Source organism: Ornithorhynchus anatinus, chromosome 9, assembly GCF_004115215.2.
Source record: "Ornithorhynchus anatinus isolate Pmale09 chromosome 9, mOrnAna1.pri.v4, whole genome shotgun sequence".
Lineage (NCBI taxonomy): Eukaryota > Metazoa > Chordata > Mammalia > Monotremata > Ornithorhynchidae > Ornithorhynchus > Ornithorhynchus anatinus.
In genome coordinates, this window is record NC_041736.1 from 34,482,684 (window position 1) to 34,497,203 (window position 14,520).

Here is a 14,520-nt window from a genome sequence, read left to right on the forward strand (position 1 = left end):
TGGTCCAGAGACCTAAATTGCTACTCTCTTACGGGCCTAGTAGAATCGGTGCTGAGCCAGATTTTCCCGGTCTGATGCAACATGGCCCCATTTTCAGTCTGCCCAACTTGTATGCACCCTGAAAGATGACACTGAGAAGCAGCATGGCCTAATGGATACAGCACAGGCCTTTGAGTAAGCAGGACCCGGTTTCTAATCCCAGCTCTGCCACTTGCCTGCTGTGGGACCTTGGGCAAGTCACTTCACTGGGCCTCAGTTACCTCGTCTACAAAATGGGGATTAAGAGTGAGCTCACCACATGGGACAGGGACTGTGTCCAACCCGACTAGCTTGTCTCAGCCCAGTGCTTAGAAAAGAGCCCGGCACATGGTAAACACTTGACAAATAACATAAAAAAAAACAAAACTGGGTTCAGCCAGGGGTACAAGACAACACCCCGAGGTTAGAACTCAGTGTGTTTAATAAGGCCTATGGGCACTATTGCCCTTTCCACCCATGTCTTGGTTACAGCTGAGGAAAAGGCAAAGCAAAAAGATAGGTACAAGAGTGCCGTGGGGCTGGGGTGAATATCAAAGCGATTAAGCAGTACAGACATAGGTGGCTGGGCAGGGCCGAAGGTGGGGCGAAGACAGGAAACGAAGGCTTAATTGGGGAAGGCCTCTTGGAGGAGCTATGATTTTAGAAAGGCTTTAAAGATGGGGAGAGTGCTGGTCCGTCAGATAGAAGGGGGAGGAAGCTCCAGGCCAGAGAGAGGCTGTGAGCAAGGGGTTGGCGGTGAGACAGATAAAATTAAGGTAGCCTGAGGAGGTCTGGTTAGAGGAGCAAAATGTGCGGGTTGGACTATAGAAGATCAGCGAGGTAAGGTAACGGGGGGAGGGCTGATTAAGTGCCTGGAAAAGAGCTTCTGTTTAACATGGAGATGGATGGGCAACCAATGGAGATTTTTGAGGACTTTTGAACCTTTTTTAAAAAAAAATTTTCTGGGTAGCCAGAGTGAAGAATGGATTGGAGTGGGGAGAGCCTGAGGCAGGGAGATCGGCAAGGAGGCTGTTACAGTAGTCTCCCCCTCTAGACTGTTAACTCGTTTTGTGCAGAGAATATGTCCGTTTATCGTTATACTGTTCTCTCCCAAGGACTTAATAAAATGCTCGGCACATGGTAAGCACTCAATAAATACGACTGACTGACGGACAGTGGTCAAGACAGGACAGGATAAGTGGTTGGGGGGTATGTGTTTTGGCAGTTTGAAGGAAGAGGATGGGACAGATTCTAGAGTGTTGTAAAAGTAGAACTGACAGGACCTGGTGACATGACTGAATATATGCAGGTTGTATGAGAGGGATGAGTCGAGGCTAACGCCTCGGTCTACTCTTGGAATCTGCTTATCTATATAAATAGATTTATATCTATATAAATCTATCCCAGAGCTTAGCACAGTACTTGGCAAACAATAAGCACTGAAGTACCACAATTATTATTATTATTAATATGGATAGTTTAGAATGATGAACATGTCTACGAATTATTTCAGTGTATTATCCCAAGCTCTTAGTCCTTGCACGGCTCTGCGGACAGTAAGCACTCAAGAAGTATGACTGCTCGAATAAGATAGTCCAGTGACAAAATTTATATTCCCAGCTAGCAAATTTAACAAATGCCATTAAAAAGTGGTGAGACTCAATTCTAAAATCTGAATTTGATGCATTTAGAATGACAGTATTTTCAAATGTTTATAACAAAAAGAGAAAGGAAGAGCACGGCAATCTTGAGATGATTTGTACATATTGTTTAAAAGAAGAGCACATACCCGTGATGTAGCCTCCTGTTGGTTTGAGGTTATCGAATTGCTTGTCATGTTTAGCACGCTCTTCTGAGGTGATAGCCCACATATTAGGTCCTCCTAAAATACAATCCAAGGAAGAAAAACAAATTATAATCTGTGCAGTGAACCGCGTATTCAAGCTTTGAAAATGAATTGGATCCCCTGGAAATTCAACTTGAATACTTGACCAGCCATGGGGTGTTGGAGAACCAAGAAAGACTTCAGCCCAATATGGAACCTGCTTAAGAGACTACATTCTAAAAGGAGTGCAGGAACTGTGTCTTGTGTCTGCTTAGATCAGACCTCAGGCATTTCTAAGCGGCACAGACATCTCCAAATCCATCACGCAGAAAGGGGGAATTAATAGGAGGGGTGAAGGGAGGGGATGGGAAAAAAGAAGGAGGAGGAAAATGGGGAGGGGAAGGGAAAAGAAAGGGGGAAGGAAAAAGGGAAGGAGAACACTACCTGGTTCTTTACTAAACTTTACTAAGCTTTAAATTTTATTACGCTGTTACTTAGACTGTGAGCCCCACATCCGACAGAGACCGCGTCTGACCCGATTAATTTATTCCTACCCCATCACTTAGGACAGTGGTTGACACACAGTAGGTGCTTAACAAATATAACAATCATAATAATGACTGTTGCCTAATACCCAACCACATGAATCCGACTACTTTTTCAACAAGACAGAATTTTTTCAAAGATAATTTTCTGATTTAGAGGAACTCTACAGTGTAAGGCTAGTTTCAATCTCTGGAGGGAACAAGAGGAGAAGCAACGTAGCCTAACTGAAAAGAGCACAGGCCCGGGAGTCAGAAGGCCCCGGGTTCTAATCCCGGCTCCGCCACTTGTCTGCTCTGTGACTTTGGGCAAGTCTATCTCATCTGGAAAATGGGGATTGAGACTGAGAGCCCCATGTGGGATAGGGACTGTGACCAACCCGATTTGCTTGTATCCACCCCAGCACTTTAGTACAGTGCCTGGCACTTAGTATGCGCTTAACATATATAATTATTATTATCATTATACTGTTTGGGAAGCACAAAAAGAAGTGACAGATAAAGTGCAGAAGGATATATTATGATCTGTCAATCATTCATTCATTCCTTCACTCTTATTTATTGAGTGCTGTGTGTACAGCATGTGTCTGCCAACTCTGCTATATTGTACTCTCCCAAGCGCTTCGTACAATGTTCCGCATGCAGTAAATGTTCAATAAATAGGACTGATTGACTGACTGATCATTTAGAGGGCAAAGAACCCTTGGGATAGTAGAACACCACAGAGAAGTGATCTCTGACCACAAGGAGCTTACAGTCTACAGAGGGAGACAGACATTAAAATAGATGATCTAATTTAATACAACCATTTATATTCTAAGTGAAATTAAAAGTATAAGAAAGGAAATGCAGGCAGAGGGAGCACTGTGAATTCAAGGAGAGTTTAACACTTGCCTCAAATGTACTACAGTTTACTGGGGGAAGATTCTGGGATAAAATCAAGCACTTACAGCTTTCGGGTAAAAATAAAGTCTTCTTTTTCTAATATTTTGATTAGCATCAAATGTCAAACACATACGTATACAAAATGTACTCAACCTTTTTTGAAGAGAACTATAGAAGTCATTCATTACCCCCGAATTACAACCTAAACCAATAAATCCCCTTTTATAAGAAATGACAATTCAAGGTTTTCTTCTACAAAAACACCTCTCACTAGAGTGGAATGCATTACTATAAACAGCACAAGGGCCCAAGGACCTTAGAAATACCCTAGACTAACCAAACAATGAAGGAAAATATTTTTTGTCCTACAAGACTTCAGCAACTCGGGCCCCCAAACAAAAATGAACTTTAGATTCGTACAATGCGCATTTTAGGCAACTGCACACAAATTACTCCAGGCACAGGCTGAAGCTACTGTCACCTAAGACCTGGGTTCTAATCCCAGCTCTGCCAACTGCTTGCTATGTGACCTTGGGCAAGTCACTTCATTTCTCTGAGCCCCCGTTTCCTCAACTGTAAAATGGGGATAAATAGCTTTTCGCTCTCCTATTTTTTATGGTATTTGTTAAGGGCTTACTGTATGGCAGGTACTATGAGAAGTGCTTGGGTAGCTAGAAGCTAATCAGGTTGGACACAGTCCTTGTCCTACAGGGAGCACAGTCTTAATCCCCATTTTATAGATGAGGTATTGGAGACCCAGAGAAGTGAAGTGACTTGCCCAAGGTCACACAGCAAACAAGTGGAGGACCAGGAATCAGAACCCAGGTCCTTTGGACTCCCAGGCCCATGCTCTATCCACTAGGCCAGGCTGCCTCTCAGCCTGTGACTGGGAGCCTCATGTGGGACAGGGACTGTGACCGACCTGATTAACTTGTATATACCCCAGCACTTAGAAAAGTGCTTGACACATATTAAGTTCTTAACAAGTACAATGATGATGATGATGATGACAATAAAAATAATACTTGAAAAGATTTAAAGGGGAAAAATCTGAAGTTAGCATTAGGAAGATAGTTATTATTAATAATAATAATGATAATGATTGCAGATTTGTTAAGCACTTACTATGTGCCAGGCACTGTACTAAGCGCTGGGGTCGATACAAGATAATCAGGTTGAACACAGTCCCTGTCCCGCATGAGGCTCACAGTCTTCATCCCCATTTTACAGATGAGGAAACCAGGCCCAGAGAAGTGAAGTGACTTGTCCAAGGTCACACAGCGGGCAAGTGCGATTGGAACCCAGGTCCTCCGACTCCCAGCCCCACGCTCTATCCAGTAAGTCACGCTGCTTCTCTGAAGTGGCCTATGCCTGTCCTCCTGGGTCGGCCAGCCAGCCCTGGGCCGACGGCCCACCCACGCCGCCGTTTCCCACCCTCCACCGTCATCCCCGCCGGGTTTCCACCTCCACTCTGGGAGCAGCTTGCCGGAGGCGGCAGAATCCAGACTGGTGATGCGAGAGGTGGGCAGCTGAGATGGAGTCGCTGCTGACGACGGCATGGGCTCCGTTCACTTCCCTCTGCCACCCCCACACGCCTTCCCCTTCGGCTTCGGGACGGCAATGCCTTCGAGAGGCTGATGCCTGCGGAAGATGGGACTTGGGCGTGGACTGAGAAAGAGCACTGGGGAAGACTTGAACTGTGAAGGGATGCTTGAAATGCGGGCTGAAAATAAATGCAGCTCCCAGCGATAGGGACTCGTTCTGATTCGTTCTAATCCTACCGCTTCTTCTATCGTGTCTTCCTGAATCTTATTTCTAGGCACACCCAAGGTGGGAAGAACGTGTGAAAAATTCAGTCTAAACCTGCCGCTTTTTCCAATGTGTCTTCCTGAATCATTTTACTATGTAAACCCAAGGGGGGAGAATGTATTTTAAATAAAAAAGCAGAATGCTGACTTGGGCGCCACGTATATTCTGAGTTCTACAGCGAGAGTCTGACACTAAAAGGCCCTAAAAAATAATTTTTCATATTTAATACACCCTGGTCTTAACACTTTTTAGGCCAGAACGATTGTCATTCTATTTTCTGAACTGCCCCCTTCAAATTCCTAACTGGAGTCCATGTCCCATTAAGCAGGGCCCTTTATTGTTTGAGGAGACTATTCTTTAAAAACATTCCAAATCATCTGATATCGAGTACACCGAGTTCTTTTGTAACGTGGGGGTCAAAGGCTTGAAGGATCACACGTTAAAGAAAAGTCGTCACAGAGAATGCGTGCCTTAATCCCTGCCATACACAGGTGCACAACCACCTCTTCTGACATCGCGTCTGTCCCAAGTAGATGCTGGGAGAAAGGGAGATTTTTCCCTTATTCCCCAACAGCGTTCATCCAGAATGTGGATTGAAGACCCATATTAGGAAAGTTTCAGTGTACACTTTCCCAACTCTGAGGAATTCCTGCCACTCCTTGAAACTTAATGGTCGGCTGATGGAGCGTGGTAGTTAATAACCAGCTACTGTACGCTGAGTAACCCTCTAGACTGTAAGCTCCTTTTGGGCAGGGACTGTCTTTTTATTGGTGTACTGCACTCTCCTAAGCACTTAGTACAGTGCCCTGAACACAGTAAGTGTTCAATAAATACGACTGACTGCCTGACTGGACACAGTCCATGTCCCATGTGGGGCTCACAGTCTTAATCTCCATTTTACAGATGAAGCGACCGAGGTACGGAGAAGCGACTTGCCCATGGCCACACAACAGACAAATGGCAGAGCTGGAATTGGAACCCAGGTCCTCTGACTCCCAGGCCCGTGCTCTTTCCAATAGGCCACACTGTTTCTCTAGTTCCTTCTTCTCTTCTAAGTGTTCTAGCACAGAAAGTTAGAAACAGTTGGAAGATTGCCATTTTAGGTGTGCAACCCATGCCATCGAATGACCCCTAGAGCTAACTGGGGTGATAATCCTCTCTCGCCCCTGCCTAGACTTCTGCGAGTTTAGCTCGGCTTTCTTTATTCATATTGTGCATCATAATGCTGAATTGCCTCAACCTCCCTTTCCTTTAAGACCATCAAAGCTACCAAGAGCACTTATTGAGCATCTTCATTCATTTATTCATTCAATCGTATTTACTGAGTGCTTACTGTGTGCAGAACATTGTACTAAGTACTTGGGAGATTACAATATAACAACAGACACCTTCCGGGCCCACAAGTTTACAATCTAGAGGAGGAGACCCGACACCAATATAAATAAATAAATGCAGATATGGACATAAATGACGTGGGACTAGGAGGGGGAAAATGAATGAGGACAGCAAGTTGGGGCGACAAAGAAGGGAGTGGGAGAAGAGGAAAGGGGATTTAATCATGGAAGGCCTCTTGGAGGAGATGAGCCTTCAATAAGACTAAGAATGGGGGGGAAGTAATCATCTGTCGGGTTTGAGGAGTGAAGGCATTTCATGCCAGAGGGAAGATGTGGGCAAGGGGTCGGTGGCGAGACAGACGAGAGCTGGGTTCAGAGCACTGTATTACGCATTTGGAGAACATTCATTAAATATAAAAGATGTTGTCTCAGTCCACAAGGAGCCTGCACTTTAGTGAAGCAGACAAGCAGACACAAATTGTTAAATATTTATTAGGAAAAAAGAACAGCACAGGGCTTTGCCCACTCTAAGCGCTCAATACATATCAGAGAAGCAGAGAAGCAGCGTGGTGCAGTGGATAGTGCAAGGGTCTGGGAGTCAGAAGGTCATGGGTTCTAATTCTGGCTCCGCAACTTGTGGCTGGGTGACCGTGGACAAGTCGCTTAACTTCTCGGGCCTCAGTTACCTCAACTTTAAAATGGGGATTGAGGTTGCGAGCCCCATGTGAGACTGTCCAACCCGATTTACTTGTATCCACCCCAGCACTTAGTACAGTGCCTGGCACATAGTAAGTGTGTAACAAATACCAGAATTATCATTATTATTATTAAGAATATTAGTAGTAGTAATCTCAAGCACATAATACAGTGCTGTGCACACAAAAAGGGCTCACTAAATAGCTATGATTGATGATTAATAGTCACTGAAGGGAATTAGTAAAGAATAAAACCAAAACCTCAGACCACAAGACACTTAATCCAGTGGAAAGAGAAGGGCTTTGCGCTAAGGGAATAGTTTTGAAGTCCTGCTGGAACTTCAATCTGGAATCTACTAAAGAACTTTAACCACTTTGAACAAACACTCCCTGTATTTTGATATAGACTTCACTGAAAAAGGACAGGCTCTTTCCAATTCCTAATGATCTTTCCTCCAATGGAAACACATCAAAACAAATATCTTCAGGTCTGAAAACAGGGAGGGGAAATTGAGCAATGGGCGGATTCAACTCCTCTCCAACGGACCCCTCCCCGAAACAAAGTACAGAATAATTTTGCTAAGAGATCTAGATCATTCAACTTTTCTTCAAAGTCCCCTGAGCTAATAAAAAAAACTCCCCCCAGCTTTTAGCAGCCAAATATTATTATTACGGTATTTGTTAAGCGCTTACTATGTGCCAAGCACTGAACCAACTCAATTCCCGCCTTCCATTCTCTGGTGATTGTAAGTTCAGCATAGTAAAAGCAAGGTAATAAATAGTTCAAGGCAAGAGGAACATTCCAAACTCACTGCCTGTACCATCTTTTAGTAAAGAAACTTCTGCAAATAAACTCTACAATAAATCCTCCGAACATAGTTCCCTCTCACAATACACACATACAGTATACACACAGTTAGGCAAACTCCCAATCAAAGCCTTTTTGAAGGCCCGTCTCCTCCATGAGGGCTTCCCTGACTAAGCCCACATTTTCCTCTTCTCCCACTCCCTTATGCATCACCCTTACACTCGGATTTGCTCCCTTTATTCACCTCTCCCTCAGCCCCTCCGCACTCCAAAATTTATTCATTTAGATTAATGTCTGTCTCACCCTCTAGAGGACTGCAAGTTCATAGGGGATGGGAAACTTTCATTCACTCATTCGTTTGTATTTATTAAGCACTTACTGTGTGCAGAGCACTGAACTAAGCATTTGGGGGAGTACAATACAACACCACACAGACACATTCCTTGCCTACAGTGAGCTCACAGACTTCTACCTCTGTTATACTGTACTGTCCCAAGCACTTTAAGTACAGTGCTCTGCTCACAGTAAGCACTCTATAAATACGATTGATTGATATGGTAACATCTCTAACTCCAAAGTACATGAGTAAGTGCTCCTATCCCAATCCCGTAGGCAGAGGGCTGAACTAAACACTTGGGAGATTTGACAGAGTACATAAACATCATCCTGCCCCGCAAGGGCCTTACAGTCTAGGGGGTGTATCACACATTCATTCATTCATTTGGATTTTTTGAGCACCTACTGTGTGCAAAGAACTGTACTAGGTGCTTGGGAGGGTCCAATACAACAACGGACACATACCCTGCTCAATAAATTCCAGGTGGGAGAAGCAAAAAAGTATACGGATAGGTACACGTGTGCTGTGGGGATGGAAGTGGGGGTGAGGATAGAACTACTGTACTTAGCGGGTATGGTATCGAATGCAGAAGGGAGGGAAAATAGGGTGAGTGAAGCAAGACTGGTCTGGGATGATTTCCTGGAGGGGATGTGATTTTTGCAGGGCTTTGAAGATGGAGAGAATGGCGCTCTGTAGGATGAGAGGGGGCGAGAGTGTCAGGCGGGTGGGAGGGCGAGCAAGGGGTAGGCCGGCGAGAGAGACGGGATGGCGGCACAGTGAGTCCGGGGGAACCCAGGGCGTTTTGATGAAAACCGCGTTCTACTCCCTCTCCTGTAATCGGGCAGCGGCCATACACTAATCGTTCCTGTGGGCCAAACGAGCCCGATGAAGTGCACGTTGTCAGCAGCCTCCATTCCCGGGATCCAGGGCAGGTTGCCAGCCTTTCATTTCAAGCACGGGGACGGACTCGCGGTGGGGAAAAAATGAGGGGCCTCAGACATACCTGAAACTCAGGGTGGGCAGGGAGCCCGCCTGTTTACTCTTCTGCTGTACTCTCCCAAGAGCTTAGTGCAGGGTTCTGCGCACAGTGAGCGCTTAATAATACAGTGAGCACATGGGACGTGGGCAGTGACACACATTCGATATGCCAAGGGGGTGGAGCGGAAGATCTGTGCCCACAGGGTCAGGAGAGGGACTGCCCTGATGCAGCAGCGGGGGGCAGGGTGGACAGACACCCTAGAGGGTCTTGGCCCGATATCTTTTCTCCTCTGTCTGTTACCCATGTGAAAGGAGAGGGAGGGGCTGGAGGGGGGCACGGGAGCCCGCCGGCACCCGGCGAGCCCTGCCAGGGGGCCAGCTCCCGGCCCCGCCGGACCCCTCCCTGATGAGAAGGGGCAGGGAGAAGCGGGACTGCCACTGCCACTCTGTCAGCTCGGTGAGGGCAGGGGACATTGTACTTTCACCTTGTTACAGTGCTCTGCGCACAGTAAGCGCTCGGCGTAGGGGACAGAGCACGGGCCTGGGAGTCAGAAGGTCATGGGTTCTAATTTCGGCTCTGCCACATGTCTGCTCTATGGAGTTGGGCAAGCCGCTTCGAAAGCCAAAAAACAGAGATGGTTTTAGAGCAAGACATATACGTGTTCTTCGGCAGTCGCCTGATAGGTAGAGCTCGGCAGTCTGGAAGCATCACGCTTCTTCCCAAATCGAAGACTACAAAGCTTTGGGAAGCACCGTGGCTTAGTGGAAAGACCCTGGGCATGGGAGTCAGAGGACCTGGGTTCTAGTCCTGGCTCTGCCACTTGTCTTATATGTGACCCTGAGCAAGTCGCTTAACTTCTCTTTGCCTCAGTGACCTCATCTGTAAAATGGGGATTGAAACCTCCTCCCTCCGACTTGGACTGTGAGCCCTGTGTGGGACATGGCCTGTGTCCAACCTGATTACCTCGCATCTATCTACCCCAGTGCTTAGTACAGTGCTTGACACACATTAAGCGCTTAACGAATACCATTAAAAAAAAAAAAAAGCCACGGTTGTGGCCAAACTTCACTGTGAAGCCCAGATTTATTACAGAAAACCCATGCAGCCTCTCATGCAGCTTCATCAGCCTAACTCGTCAACCATAATTATCCTCGAGTGCTAAGACGAGGTCAACGACAGAATGTGGGCGACTCATCGGTCTTGAGGCAAGGCTGGCTCAAGTGCAATCCAGCTTCTTTAGGAAAGCCAAAAGAAAGAACTGGATGCTAGCAGAATATCCAAGGAACTGCTCGCTCTGGGATGAACTGAACAGGAGAAGGGGGCCATACATACGTGTATGGTCTTAAACTGCATTTGAAAACAGGCTTGCCTGCATACAGCAACCTGGGGAGGAACTCTGAGTGAAGGCTTCAGAGAAAACAGGAGACCGAGAGACATTACTCGATCAACAGTAGTTATTGAGCCCAGTGTAGAGAGGCGGTGTACTAAATGCTTGGGATAAGCACGACGGAATGAGAAGACACAAGCCCTGCCCTCCAGAAGCTTAAAATCCAGTGGGGGGAGACACGCAAAATAAACTAGAACTAGGAAGACTATATTTTAAGTCAGGTATGAGAGCTGACACGTTTAGAAGCTCTACAGATGGCTATAATTATACAAGCGGGGCAAAAGTGGTGAGGTGGCAGTGGAGAGATTCCAAAGGGGCAGGTTCAAAAACAGTGACAGATGCTAAAAATGGTAAACATATCAGTTCAGATAAGGAAAACCTTTCCACGTGCATATCGAAAAATTGGGACCTAGCAGATAGTGGGCAAACACACCGGGGGTGGATCGCATCTTTGGTAGCGTCCCCTTAGCCTTTTCAAGAACTGTTTATTACAAATAAAATAACAGATGAAGGAGACAGATGAGTCATGTATTATTAGCCATAAAGTCGTGGATTAAAGCTGCTATGTTCGTAAGCGCTACAGATGATCGTAAGTGTATCGGTGCAGAAGGGCCGAGGTGGCAGTTCAGAGATCCCAAAGAGGCGGGTTCAAAAACAGTGACAGATGCTAAAAATGCTACACGTATCCGTTCAGAGAAGGAAAACCTTTCCGCATGCACATGGAGAAATTGGGCACTAACAGATTTCGATCAAACCTTGGTGGAGCACACAAATGGTAGCTGCGCCACTTTCAAATATGGACATACCCCTTTCAAGAATATTGTATATTCAAAATAAAATAACAGGTGAAGAAGTAGGCAAATTAAATTGCATGAATCTAAACAATTTCCATTTAACGCCACAACACAGGAATATATTTTGCAGTTATTGCAAAATTAGAATTGGTAAACAGCAACGTTCCCTGATCGTCTTAGAGATATTTGTTACATCAAGTAGTCTTGAAACATTAGGATTAATAACGGATGCTGAGCTAAAGAATTCAATGAGCCTTCAAAAATGGTTGAAGAAAAAACAGCCAAATAATTCCATTAGAATTTATGATAGCTAGTTCGTTGAGCAGCGTACCCTCAAGACATAAAAAAGAAGAAGAAAGGAAGTCAACAAACAGAGGATATTTTCCCCAACAAATCTAAAAATAGATGAGAAGATTCTGGAGCTTGATCATAACTCTTCATTACTGATGGAATATTTTAAAATACATAATGTCTCATTCTGTACCTTAGGTAAATACATTCCAAGTTTCAAGTTTCAATTCCCTTCCCAGCTGTACAAAAGGGCAGCTGATGTAAACTTAGCCATTTGTTTTGGCAAGATTTGCTTAAACAGGCACTAAAGCCTCACAAAAAGTCTGACAAACATTCTACAGAAAAATACAAATTCTCCTCCCCCCTTAATTGAGAGTATTTGTATGAAAATCTTGGCTAGTAAATTAAGTGTTTTTCTCTAGTACTTTAGCACCAAAGAACTTTCTTGGTTTTGAAAAGCTATCTGCATATCAGGAATGGTAAAAAGCTTGTCTTTTTTTAGAAATATTCTTCTCGACAAAACACAACCTACTGATCTGGCACGCCCCCGAACAGATGAGGCAATGCAATTTTAAAAATCCAAAGGGCTGTGGGGGAGGTGTGTGGAAAAGAGAAGTCTTCTATCAAACCAGATCAACTGCTCTGCATAGTTAAACCAAAATCAGGTCAGGAAAGAGGGTCTGCCTCGAAAAGCAAAATGGATTTCTGTTTCTGAACCCAAATGAAAAGGGTTCGGGAGTCTAGGTGTTGTCACAAATTAAGAACAAAGAAAAAGGGAAAATATATTTTTAAAAAAGGAATAGGATGGGGGAGAGTAGCCGCTTTACTGTCCCTCTATATTCTGTTCCAGCAGAGTCTACCAGCTTGAATTTAACTGGTGATCTGATCAGCTCATTTTGCGGGGAGAAACATTCCTTTAAGAGAGTAATAAGGCATAGTAGTAGCAGACAAATAGCTAAGCAGAAGCAGTTCCGCTTTCTGCCAAAGGCTTTTTGTCTCTCTGTAACAGAACCGGCCACAGATGCTAGGCAATACCTGTCTCGGGATGGGTCGGTGGAAATTTCGCATCTTTCCCCATCTGTTACGCAATCTATTTCTGGACAAATAACCAGAACTGAGAATAAAGAGGTTAAGAAATATGCCGAAAAATGATCAAGAACTCTTCCCTAAACGATAAGTCCTCTCTCTCTTTCGACTCCCATATTCAGCCTATTGCCAAATCCTGTCAGTTTTTTCTCTGCGATACTTCCAGGATTTGCCTCTTCCTCTCCATTCTAAGGGTCCGGACACTTGTAATACCCTGGCTTATTTATTGTATCAGCCTCCTCACTGATCTCACCGCCTCTAATCTCTCCCTTCTCCAGTCCACCTTTCACTCCACTGCCCTGCAACGCTATTCTGCACGCGTCCCCCCCCACTCCTCAAAAACCTCCAATGCTTGCCCATTCTCCTCTGCAACGAGCAGAAACTGCTGACCACTGGATTGAAGTCAATCCATCAACCCTCTCCCACCTACTGTATGATGATTACGGTATTACTGTATCCACCCACTTCTCTCACTACCCCTCAGGACAGACTTTTTGTTCCGCCTTGTTCTTGTCTCTCCCACTGCGGACCCCTTGCTCTTAGCCTCTAGACTGTAAGCTCGTAGTGAGCAGGGAATGTGTCCGTCTGTTTGTTATACTGTACTCACCCAAGCGCTCAGGTCAGTGCCCTGCACCCAGTAAGCGCTCAATAAATACGACTGAATGGCCACCCTCCTGTCTGAAACACCGTCCTCCTTACCACCCAATAAACCAATGCTCTCTCTCCCTTTCCAAAGCCATTTTGAAATCATCTCCAGGAGGTCTTCTCCGATTCATTGCTAATTTCAAATTGCTTCCTCCTATAGGTAATGTATTTTAGTGTCTATCTCTGCTGCTAGACGTAAACTCCTTGAAGTCAGGGCTCATGTCTTCATTGTCCTCTCTCAAGCCCTTGATATGGTGTTCTGCACACAGTAGAGGTTCAATAAAATACAACTGATTGATTAAACACGTTTGCACATTAATGATCAGTAATGGGCAAACTGATCAAATTCTAGTGTAATAGTGAGAATGCATACTAATATTCTTGGCTGAGGGGGAAAAATCACAGGGAAAAACCAGCTGGGAGCAAATGCAACAGAAAAGGATGAAGGAGATATACTGGACGATTAAACTGAATGAATCAAGAGTGAAGCAGGATTTAATCCCTCATCTTGGGCCTCTTTCAGAATATCACCTCTGGGTTTTGCTCCAATTCTTATAAGAAATGTAAAGAAACTGGAAAGTTACAGATCAGAGTGGTAAAACCATTAATGAGGCAGAAATCAGGTCCTAATAAGGACAAGTGAAAAGAGGGATGTGATTCTTCCTAATAAAGAGAAGCATAAGGGGCACGCTGTCTCGATTCAAATACATTAGGAGTAGTTTCTTGAAAAGGAAGATAAAGTAGCTCTTCTCTATTTCCATAGAGGATCACACAAGTCACAGCCTTAACCTGATTCAGAAGGGTTAGACAGTCTCAGGGAAAAACATCTACGAGGGATCTGAGAAGTAGCTGGCCCAGTGGAAAGAGTACAGGCCTGGAAGTCAGGAGACCTGGGTCCTCATTCTGCTTAAGCCATCTACCCGCTGTGTGACCTTGGTCAAAAAACCTAAGTCACTTAACTCCCCCAAGCTTCCATTTCTTCATCTGTAAAAATTGGACTATGATACCTATTTTCCTCCCCTCAGACTGTGAGCCCCATGTAGAACATGTTACATCTGCTTTTATCTGCTTTTAATCTTATCTAC

At 45.0% G+C, this 14,520-nt stretch overlaps 1 protein-coding gene across 4 annotated transcripts in view; it reads right to left on the reverse strand.

The window, feature by feature from the left end:
* The window catches only part of ITSN2 (intersectin 2), a 125,393-nt gene that overhangs the window by 79,998 nt on the left and 30,875 nt on the right, over positions 1 to 14,520 (reverse strand). For all 4 annotated transcript variants that reach the window (XM_029071732.2, XM_039913170.1, XM_029071734.2 and 1 more), the window contains exon 3: positions 1,808 to 1,900. In XM_029071732.2, coding sequence (XP_028927565.1) covers positions 1,808 to 1,900 — 93 coding nt within the window. The remainder of the gene's footprint in view (positions 1 to 1,807; positions 1,901 to 14,520) is intronic.